General features: G+C 34.7%; 1 protein-coding gene across 6 annotated transcripts in view; it reads right to left on the bottom strand.

The window, feature by feature from the left end:
• The window catches only part of NOL4 (nucleolar protein 4), a 394425-nt gene that overhangs the window by 172766 nt on the left and 209640 nt on the right, over positions 1–12019 (bottom strand). For all 6 annotated transcript variants that reach the window (XM_067699379.1, XM_067699374.1, XM_067699375.1 and 3 more), the window contains one exon: positions 8534–8817. In XM_067699379.1, the coding sequence (XP_067555480.1) occupies positions 8534–8817 (284 nt within the window). The remainder of the gene's footprint in view (positions 1–8533; positions 8818–12019) is intronic.

Genomic DNA, 12019 nt, shown 5'->3' with positions numbered 1-12019 from the left:
TTTAAATCCGAATTATAGAAATTCTTAGTATAGCCATATTTATAAATTCTTTGGGTCTTAGTTTTTCCATATGTGAAAAACTGGGAATGATAACTGAGCCTAATTCCATTGTGTTGTTATAAGGATTACATGAGTTAGTTCTTAGAAGAGTGCCTGGAAAATAGTAAGAACTCAATGAATGTTACCTGCCATTATTATTCTTTGGGACCAAGTTAATGACTTAATTCTCTTCTTTTAAACTCTGTTATCTGAGTTACCCTCTTGACCCCAACTAACTCCAGGATCTCCATTTCAAAAATATTTAAAAAATACTAATAACGAGGCTACAGATAGTTGCTCTTAGGGGGTATACTTTAAGGCTCATCAAATATTTAATATTAATGAAAATCATAAGCTATTATATTGAGACAAATCAGAATGTACTGCTCTCTGTCTCTGGCATTAATTTTTCTTCTTTTATTCTTTCCCCAAATTTGGGTCAACGGCAAGTGTTTCAAGGAATGCTTTTAATATCCATTATTTTGAGACATGTATAAATCACTGCAGGGTATTTCAACTACATTTCTTTCTCTTAGGGTTCCTCTACCATTCTCTCAAGACACCTACAGACCAAATTACATTTTTAACTATTTAATATTATTCCAACTGATAGAACATAAGTAAAACAGACAAACACACATACACTGATAAAACAAAATAAGAAAATATCCTCCAGAAACCTCAAAAAACACTGAACACAAAAACATACAAAATAAAACTCTTGTTTCTTTTTGAGCTATTGATGAACCATCAAATAAACACCAAGATGACAAGTGGTCCATTTTCTTTTTTTTGTACTTTGGTTACAGATACAACCTATCATTCTAACCAGATTATTTATGAATGTATGGAATTGAAGGCTGAAGGATCAGTTGAGATTGTGTATTGACCCAACTGAACTCTTAAATGTTTAGAAAGGAACTCAAAATTGATATTTTGCTGCGTATGGGAAATTAAAATCAACTTCACTTTGCATACTTCAGGATATAAATTATAAAAGTCCTTTGCCTTCTCCATTCTCCTGAGATAACAAGTGTGAAATGATCTAACATGGACTGAAACATGCATAGCAGGCACTCAAAAATGGTAGTTCTACCATCTGTTTTTCTGTAATAACTTATAAAGAATATAAGCATATATAACAGTAAGCAAGACAGCATAAGAATTCAAAAGGACACTGATTTGGGTGGTAGGAGTCAGTTGGGTTCATCTCAATTTCTTCAAATGCAAAATGAAGTGGTTCCTGATTTTAAAGATTGAATTTTTCTATAGTGTAAATAATTTTACAGTCTATGAGCAAAGCAAGCATTTTTTCACAAAAGCATTATATACTTTTAAATTTAGATTGCAAATAGGACAGATAGTATAAAACCAATTTATACGATATCATTCTTGTATATCTTTTGATTTACAAAATGTACTAAGAACAGAAGGACGAATATGTCCAATAACTAGCAGAACTGAAGTCCAGGCAACCTGTAAGAATAAAATACACTATATGTGTGTGTTTTATACACTCTATCTATATAACACATATGTAAATATATAGGTATATATGTATGTGTATATATACATATATATATATTACATGAATACTATTTTAAATTGGTAGCTAGTAAAACTTAAGCTTAAATTTTACCCTGGGGCTTTTTAAAGACCCACTCTCAGTCAGCTCCTACCCATTTGTTTTTACATTCATGCACTAAAACAATAAATGGATATTTTGTAGACTTGCTTAGGTTTTCAACAGAGGCATCTGGTATATTATTTTCATTTTGTAAAATAATTCATAAAGAAGAGCAAAAAATATATATTCGTATAAGAAATGTCACTGCAAGTATTTGCCATTTATCAAGTAACTAACTGCTAATTGTACTAGATCTCTGCCTCTCTGAATTGTTTGCCCGTCATAGCCTCCATATGGGTCCATAAACATAACTGGTCTTACACAGCATCAGCCAATGTGGGTGTAGTGAAAAGCACATGGGTTTCAGATGATCTGGGTTCAATACTAAGCTCTACCGCTTAAGTAACTATTGATATATAGTTAATTTCAGTTAAATAGTATAACATCCACTAAAATCTATGCCCTTATGTTTCAATGAGACTGGTGATTACACATTCTCTCCTTATCAGATACAATGAATTGGTTTAAGTTAAAAATACGAAAGCTTTACACAAGTGTTCATCATTATTAGAGTTGATATGGCATCCCAGTGTCATCATCCCTTTATCCTGTGGCTGTTAGTTTCTTTCACACGCAATTCTGTCCATTTAACGTTCTAAATATTTCTTAAATCTCTGCTTTCATCTTCATCCCTACTACCACCTCACTAAGGCAGGACCTCATGCTCTGTTTACAGCCTCCTCCCTTTTTATGCCACTTAAAGCCATCTTGTAAGAAAGATGCCACAATGATGAATCCCAAAACACAATCAGACCATGCTATAGTCCTATCCAACATCCTAAAGTGATTCCTTGTAAACTACAAAGTGAAGTTCAAGCAATAAAAGGGCATTCATTAGCCTACCCTAATCTCACACCTGAACTACTTCTCCAGACTCATCTCTCACCACTTCCACCCTCAACATTTCTAAACACTAACTTAATGCTCTTCTCATTAAGAATTCCCTTCTCCCCTTCACCAGGTGACTATCTCCTACCTAACTGTTACGAATTAACTTGAGGACTTTCCAAGGCATGGCTAATAGGCCTAGAAGGCATTCTCACATACAAACTAATTTCCCCGTTATAATACACCTATTTATTTATGTGTCTATCTTTCTGGCTAAAATGTGAGTTCTTAATGATGGAGACCTTTTTTTCTTTGTCCTTCTAGCACCCAGGCTAATGCCTAGCACATATTAGGCACATTTGTTGAATATATATTGTTGTTTCTATCTGAACCACATCTGAGCCAAAAATCTTTACACAACACCAAGAAGCCCGAAATTGAAAATCATCAAATTAAAACAATAATAAGCTGGAATAGCCACATGACAAAGACAAAAATAATATTATTCCAAAAGTTAATCCACCATTCCTATGTTTCAAAGGCAATCTCATTACACCTAAATATTTCAAAGAGATATTTTGAAAAAATCAACTGCTTCCATTCATCATATCTAAATAAAATCACATAGCAATTATTAATGGTAATTGTGAGAAATATTTTATAAACTTTAATTTGAATGGTAATATCCATTTTGATAAAAATTTAAAGGAAAGATTGAAAATGATGTCACATGGGCCACATTGAGGAAAAACATATTTTTAAGTGAAGTGAAGATTGAAGGGTCCTGGGAACTAAGCCAAAAACTAAATATGTAGCAACTACAGTGACACATTAACCCTCAAACAATAATTACCTTCCTACTGCAGTTATTACGTGAAAGATTATTCTTTCAGGGATTGATTCAGAATATTTTACCATATTAAGTAAAATGCAGCTGGGTCACAGATACTAAGAGAAAAAGAGAAAACCAAAAAGAAAAAAAACATCTATGATACACGTTTTTAAGTTACGTATTTCCCTCCATTAGAGTTCTAGGTTTGTTTCTGTTCTCATCTATTAATAATTTTGAACATATCTATACCCAGATTTGGGTTTTCTTGGCCTTTCTTTTTTCATATAACTAGTCCCTTAATGCTTCCTCCTGAGTCTTATCTTCCAAGCTCTTAATCAACATTTCCACTTTCTTCTGGGCTCTAATGTTACCAGTTGTCCTTTAAAAATGTGGCCATCTGCAAGTAGCAAATAAATAACTTCTAAACTCTTTTCATGCAATAGATTTCTTCTTTAGATTGGTTAATATGATTCCCAGCTAGTCCAGTAAGTGACTTTGCATAATAATAAGCAATTTGTAAATGGCCTAGTCCAGTTCAGCTATTCTTTTTAAGCATTTCTATTCACTGTTAAGTTTTTAAAATGCTTTATAATCATCTTTGCTTGATATTCTTCATAATAAAATTGTGAAATAGGTCAATATGAAACTCACTGGAATCTAAGTTTCTCAGAGATACTACATAATTAGGCTTTTATATTTCTCCAAGGTAAAACAGAGGCTAGCCTCAAAAATATTGGAAGAAAGAATTGGTAATAGTGTCACTTTATAAATTCGCACAGAATTGATGAAACATTCCTAAGGACTTGAAAAGGTACCACTGAACAGATGAGTTTGCTAAACCTTTACATGAAGGTCACCTGACAGCCTTGCGGCACTCTGCGTTTAGAGTTGGATTGCAAGAAGAATTCCTGAAGCAAAATTCCAGATGCAGTCTCCTTCACAATAAAAATGATTCAGCTTTCCTATCCAGCCTCTACAACTAACATCAATCCAATTTCCCACTAACTCTGCTAATTCTTCCTCTGTCATGGGTTTTGAACCATACTCTAAGCCTTAACTCTCCTAAACATCCTCCAGGTTTAGACCTATGTCGCTTCACCTAAGGATTACTCCATTTAACCACTTACATCAATTTTGAAATGCCCTGTATTTTGGCTTCTAAAATATCCCCTATTCTTATCTGGCTGCCTTCATTTTCTTTTGGGGTTCTTTTTTCCCTACAAACTCCTTCTATGCCACTTGTTCCTGATGGGTTTACATTCTGCAGGATGATATATTTTGAGCTCCTCTCTCCTTAGTCTATGTAATTCTGAGGTGATCTTATCAACCACAACAGCTTCTAGCAGCACTTCTCTGAAATCTTTCAAATGTCTCTCTCTCCAACCTGGATGTTTCTTCTAAGTGGAAACATATGCCCCCAATACCTATTAAACATCTCTAATGGATACTGCATAAATACCATAAACTTTATATGTCAAACCAGCTTCCTTCAAATGTTTCTCATTTTGAATCTTAGTAAACGTAATCACCATCCACTCAGGAAACAAGACCCTAAATCCTGGAGTCATACCAAAATGTTCTCTGCTTCACTTTCCACATTCAGTAAAACTTTATTTCTCCAAAATATTTGAGAAACTACTATGTACCAGATATTAAGCCATGTGCTAGACATACCGCAGTGAGCAAGGTAGACATCATTCTTATAGAATTTACATCCTAATGGAATGTACAGAGGTAAAGAGGCCATTCATATGGTAATCTATGTGAAAGACATTCCCAAGAGTTTGACAATATACAACCTATGGAGCTGTATATGGTAGTCCTGCAGACACAGTGTCAAAAGAACAAAAGTATCATGTTCGTTATTACTTTTTTTTACTATGCCTCTGCATTATAATTTTCCTGGACTGCCACAATAACTCTCTAACCATTTTCTGTCTTTTTTTCCTAGTCCCTATTGTATTCATCCACTACAACGTTGCCAGAATAATCTTTCTAAAATTCCAAGCTGACCATAACCTTAGCATGCTAAACACCACCTATAGGATACAATCCAAAGTCCTTAAACCGGCCTACAAAGCTTTCATGATAGAGCCTCTTTATCCTCCATTCCTCCACACATTCTCCACTGCGGCCATGCTAAGCTCCTTGCCAATCTCCATGCTCAGAGTACTCTCTCACTGTTCTAGGCCTCGAAACATGCTCTACCATAAATAATCCTCCCCATCTGAATCACTTCTTGCCCTTCACATTTATCCCTGGCATCAATCTCTATAAAGTCTTCCTTAAGATTCATCATGGTCCTATGGGTGTCCCAACTCTGCTCTCTCATGTCACCCTGCCATATGCCCAACATATTACTTATGGAATCAGATTATAATTACAAGTTTGCTTCTCTTTCCTGATAGACAATATGTTTTTGAGAGTCAGGGACCCTGCTTTGCTCATTTTCATATTTTTGCTTCCTCTAACAGTGCCTTGCATGTAGGAGTTCCTCGATAAATAGTTGGTGAATAAATTAATTGGTGGCAAATTGTCTACCTTGCATAATGATATTGGATTTTTCCTCATATACCATGTTATGAAGTCATACCTATCTCGGAATGGACAGTAGTTTCCTAGTCTAGGAGGCCACTCACCCTTCCTGTCTCCATTCCAGGTCCTTCACAGTGTCTAATAAGAGAATCCTTCTGAAAAATGGCAGGCTTACAATTCCTTCAAAGTACAAGACTCACTTCGTGAAGGAAGCCCTCTTCATTACTTCAATAGAAATAGTATATTCTTATTCAGAACTCTCCATGTTTTAACACAGGAATAGATATTTGCCTACTTTTTTGCTAAGAAACTTTTCTATGTATATGTGTAATAGGGAAGAACAAATCTGACTCCATACTGGATCTGTTTATTTTACTTTAACCTTCCTGTTCTATTGTTTTTGCTACAAGTTAAAAATGTTGCCTACAGCCTGAAATATACAGGATAGCCCATTCTCAAGGCTCTGAGAATGTTTAAAGGTATAACACTTCTCCATTCATATAGAGATAAAAAGTTGCAGAACAGAGAATAACATTTATGACCGGACCTGCCTGGACAGCTACAAGAACAAAGGATTCCCACACCAAGAAGTCTGCACTGACCAACCATACACCCTCCCCTTTTAGTATAAAAGAAGTCTGAATTCTAACTTGGATAACATCGTTCTTTGGGACACTAATCCACCATCTTCTTGGTCTGCTGGCTTTCTGAACAAAGTCGCTATTCCTTACCCCAATACCTCAACTTATTGGACAGTCGTGCGGTGAGCAGTATGAGATTGCACTTGGTAACGTATGTACTCTCTTTACCATGACTGTATTAAGAGCCATAAGAATAAAGACTCTTCTGTCTTTGAGTTGTCTCTATTATCTACCCATTGCTGTAAGTGTGACAGGTATTTAATATATCCTTTTTGAAAAACTTCCCTCTGGATTCTGGTCCCAACATGCTGCCACAACTATTCTTACGAATTCAATTATTTTCTATTTCATCTGATTTGATTTCTTAGCAGTGTCTATCAAAGCTGACTGCTCTCTTTCTTGAAAGATGGACTTTGCTTAGCTTTCCTATACTATGCCCTCCTGATTTGTCTTTTGTCTCTCTGGCTACTTCTCAGTCAGCTATGGAAGCTGTTCTTTAACCGAACCATTAAACCTTCTTCCTCAGAGGTGCCTCCTTCTCCCCCGGGTCCACTTCCCATCTTACTCTTCACAGCTCAATCAATCTGTGCTTTTTATAGCCTCATTTTGAAAGAGGTAGGAAAGTAACTTCATTCTGCCTAATGTATGGAAGAATGTGTTTTAATGAGCATAGTTCCTATGGTAATATTGAACAGGGGGGGAAAGAAGAGAAGAGCAAACCACTGGATGATTTTAGAAAAAAATTTCTGCAGATATATAGCATTAAAAGGACATTTTGTGATTAAGTTTTATAAAGACAGGGTTATGTGGAGGGCAGGGAAACTTAACGGTTGTTTTGTTCTGTAAAATGTAACATGGGGATTCAGATCATGTTAGCGAATATAAAATCACCTGTGTTTGTATGATCTGGCTTTAAACCACCAAAGAGAGTACTGTGCATTTACCCCTGCAAAAGTTGTAACAGCCTTCCTCAGGAAGAAGTATTTAAGTGTCTGATAATGTCCAGTAACTTACTTAAAAGAGGATAAAACAACACACCGTCAGGCAAGCAATCGGATTTAAATAGAGCCAATTTAGAAAGCATAGTGCTTTAGTAAATTCAGAAATTAATCCAGATTAAGACATTTTGCTTTCAGGATCTATTTCAAAAGACCAATTCTACAGCTCTAACTTAGAAGTGCGAGCAGTGGAGGGAGTCAAAATGTATACGCTATAAAAATCCTCATGCGTTCAAAAGCATACCTTCAAAAATTATAGAGCAAAGTCATCAGCATGAATTATTTCAAAATGATAGAAATATAGCTTATTGTTTTAAAGAATAAATCCATTGGGAATGGGGAAGATTGCAATTTATTCTGATATAAAGAATCTAGAAATTTAGATAATATATCTGAAACACATTTCTGTCTTTTGTATAACACAGTTTATGTTAAATTGTTTGTTCAAGGAGTTATTTGATCTATACGTTTCATCCAGAAAACTGACACATTTCTCCTATGCACATGAAGTAAGTTACTGACTGAAGTCCACAGATCTCTAAAGCAAACTTAAGAATTTAATTGAAATTTTATTGCCACATACGCCTATCCAATCAAGGAGAAACTAGTGATTTTTTATAGTTCAGAATTGTGTTCTGAGAGCTAAACTTTCACATCTGAGTTCAACAGACTCCCAAAGACAAGATGCATAAGATTATATAAGATGCATTAAATCAACTGATTCCATATATAAAAACCCACCACTTTGCCTAAGAGAGGATGCATTTTGTTCACTGTTATTCCTGAAATTTATTCTGTTTTTATAACATGAACACACAGTATCTATGATTATAAATTTCTTGGTAACCCATTGTTGGGATTTGTTTAAAATATTTTTAGTGACGATAATCTTTATCTCTTGTATAAATAAGTATTTCTTTGTGACCTTCATGACCAACTTAAAAGTTCTTTGAAAATCGTAACATGACCTTACCTTGCTTCCATTTTCTCTCGCTTCTTGTTCCATCTTGAGGTCAGAAATTAGCAGATTCTTATATTTGTTTTTTCCATTACTGCTGTGGTCATCTATTCTGTATTCTGAAGTCAGCTGTGCTGAGAGGGGACTGTCACTCAGGTTCAGTGGCTGTTCGTCCGGCTCCAGTCCAGTTTTGCCATCACCGTTAGAGTCGCCCATCTCCCTGCAGTGTGTTCCCCCTGAAGCAATTGAACTATGCCCCAGAGTCTCATTGCCATTAAAGCTCTCGGCAGCAGAATCATCTGTTGGAAAGAAAAATTTATATTTTGATTTTATTGATATGCTAATCAGTTTCTACTTCAACTAGCATTTTTTTTTTTTTGGTACAAGAGATAAAAGGAAAATTTATAATGATAACAGGATAAATGAAACAAGAGGTATAACAATATTCATAAACAATACCCCTAAAAATTTGCTATGATTTTGATTGGGATTGAGAACTTACAGCTTGACAATATTGAATCTTCCTAGTCATGAACGTGGAAGACATCTCTATTTACTTAGTTCTTCTTTGATTTTGTTCATCAGAGTTTTGTAGTGTTCCTCATATATATCTCATACATATTTTGTTAAATTTATACCTAAGTATTTCATTTTGGCATGCTAATGTAAATGATACTGTGGGTTTTTTTTTGTTTTTTGTTTTAAACATCTTTATTGGAGTATAATTGCTTTACAATGGTGTTAGTTTCTGCTTTATAACAAAGTGAATAAGTTATACATACACATATGTGCCCATATCTCTTCCCTCTTGCGTCTCCCTCCCTCCCACCCTCCCTATCCCACCCCTGTAGGTGTTCACAAAGCACCGAGCTGATCTCCCTGTGCTATGCAGCTGCTTCCCACTAGCTCTTTATTTTACGTTTGGTAGTGTGTATATGTCCATGCCACTCTCTCACGTTGTCCCAGCTTACCCTTCCCCCTCCCCATATCCTCAAGTCCATTCTCTAGAGAATAGACTCAACTAGCATTTATTGAGCTCCAATTGTGTGCTTGGCATTGTGCTACCTAATTTTACATATAATGTGTAGTTTATCCTTAGCAATAAACTTGTGAAGTAGCCATTCTTATTTTTAATCTAGTAGGCAAATTTAGGCACAGGAAGTGAAGTAAAATAATTAGAAGATAAAATAATAAGATGAAACAAAGAAAACAGTTCAATCTCAAATGCAATCTCAGAGAAAAGTAAATTAAAAAAAAAAAAAGCGAGAACAAGATATTTGCCAATTATTTTGCAAGTAGTTTTTGTTTTTCCAGGGAGAACAACCAGATTTGGTGAAAATTCTCTGATGAAAGCATCTTCCACCTTGCTAGTGGGGTATATACTGGTACAAGCTATGGGTGTTTAATATGCATCTGAAACATTAAAAGTGCTCAGAAACTTTGCTCCAGTCATTATGAAGACTCTTAAGCCTAAGGAGTTTAATCATTGCATGCATCTCTGTGCAGGTAAAAAGACAGTTAAATCAGTGTTGTTTATAATACAAGATTTAGAAATGATATAAATTATCAAAAATAAAAATTTGGCTTAACATATGTTGGAACGTTTAGATTATGGAATTAATCAATATTCCATTTTAAATACCCAAGAAAATGTGAGTCATGAGGCACTGACTGGAAAAAACTAGCTACAGAAAGGTATGGTCGAGATGATCCCGATTTCGTAAAAAGAAAACACATAAACACAAGAACAAAAAGACTGAAAAGTTGTAGTCCAAAACGTTAATACTGATGTCCTCTTAACAGTGTGGCACTGGATTTTCTAATATTCTCTATTATCTACTCTATGTATAACTTATAATGTATTATAAAATGTATCATTTATAATATATAATTAAATGTATATATAATTTTTCTATAACAAAAATGGAAAAACTGTAGAAAAAAGGGAAAACGGAGAAGCAGAATTAGGAAAACTTTTCTGGCTTTAAAATATATAATAAGCTTGTTTAGAAGATCAATAACAGTGTACTCAGAGTCAGAAATAAAATTTACATAAAAAATAAAATTTTGTTTCTCTTAATTTCCTCTTTACATTTATGATAAGAATTTACTATTAATTTTAAAGGATTATGATGGACAAAAGTATTAAACTGTTTTCTTTAGGGCAGGGCTATCAATGAAACCATGTAAATATCAGTGAGCAAGAGTAGTAATATTCAGTGATTTTTTGTGACTATTTTGTTTGATTTCTGCTATTCTCAAATATGCTTTCCTTTTGTAAGGTGTAATGAAATATTTGATGCCATCTAACCAATTAAATTCACAGAAATAATGTTTACATTCTGAAGGAGTAGTACAGCTCACTTCTTCATTCATTTGTTCAACAAACATTTACTGAGTGCCTATTTTTGGCCAAAAGGGGGTTAAATATTTGACCAATAGAGACCCCTGCAGCTTCAATGAGTCAATGAGTTCACAGATAATTTAAAGAGACAGAAAAATAAACATTCAACTAAACTACAGAGTAAAAAAGGAACAAGGAATCCAGAACAAGGGATAAAGGCATCAGAGAAGGTTTCTAAAGAAGGTGGCTGAATTCCAAAGCTTTAACCAGGTGAAGAGTTGGGGAAGAGCATTCCGCACCTAGACATTGGCAGGTGCAAAGTCACAGAGGCAAGAATATGCAGGGCACATGAGGAATAAGAGTAGAGAGCTGAATGCAAAAGAGAGACAGAAGAAAGGAAGACCTAAAAAGGGAGGAAGATAAGTGTTTTGTGTATCAGAGAGCTTGGATTTTACCTTGAGTGTCAACAGAAGTAATTTTAATTTACTGTGGGAAGTGATGTGAAAAAAATATGCTTTAAAGAGATGACTCTGTCTTGGATGAGAATAGTATGAAGGTGACAAAATGGAAATTGGGGAGACCAGTTAGGAGATGTAGAAGCCATCTAAGTCAGCATTGCTGAAAGCTCAAACTAAAACAGCAGCAGTGCAGAATAAGAGTGGATGACTAAACAAAATCTTAAGAATAGAAAATAAATCGAAAACAAACTTATGGTTACCAAAGGGGAAACGTAGGGAGGAGGAATAAGTCAGGAGATTGGGATTAACATACACACTCTACTATATATAAAATAGGTAACCAACAAGGACCTACTGTACAGCACAGGGAACTCTACTTAATATTCTGTAATAACCTAAACGGGAAAAGAATCTGAAAAAAATGAATATATGTATATGTATAGCCAAAACACTTTGCTGTACACCTGAAACACAACCTTGTAAATCAATTATACTCCAATAAAAATGAAAAAAAAAAAAGAACAGTTAAGATTGGTAATAGATAGACAAGGGTCCAGAACAAAGCCCAGGTTCCTTGCTCTAGTAAAAAATGAAAACAAAGGGCATTCAGTGTAATTATCAGCAAAATAGCATTTTTAAACAATTTTCAGAACCTATTTTGTGAGAAAATTAAAACGTGTTCACAGCGCAAGATTCTAC

Source organism: Pseudorca crassidens, chromosome 12 (assembly GCF_039906515.1).
Source record: "Pseudorca crassidens isolate mPseCra1 chromosome 12, mPseCra1.hap1, whole genome shotgun sequence".
Taxonomy (NCBI): Eukaryota; Metazoa; Chordata; class Mammalia; order Artiodactyla; family Delphinidae; genus Pseudorca; species Pseudorca crassidens.
Note: the sequence above shows the minus strand (reverse complement) of the source record. Positions and strands in the feature narration are given on the sequence as shown.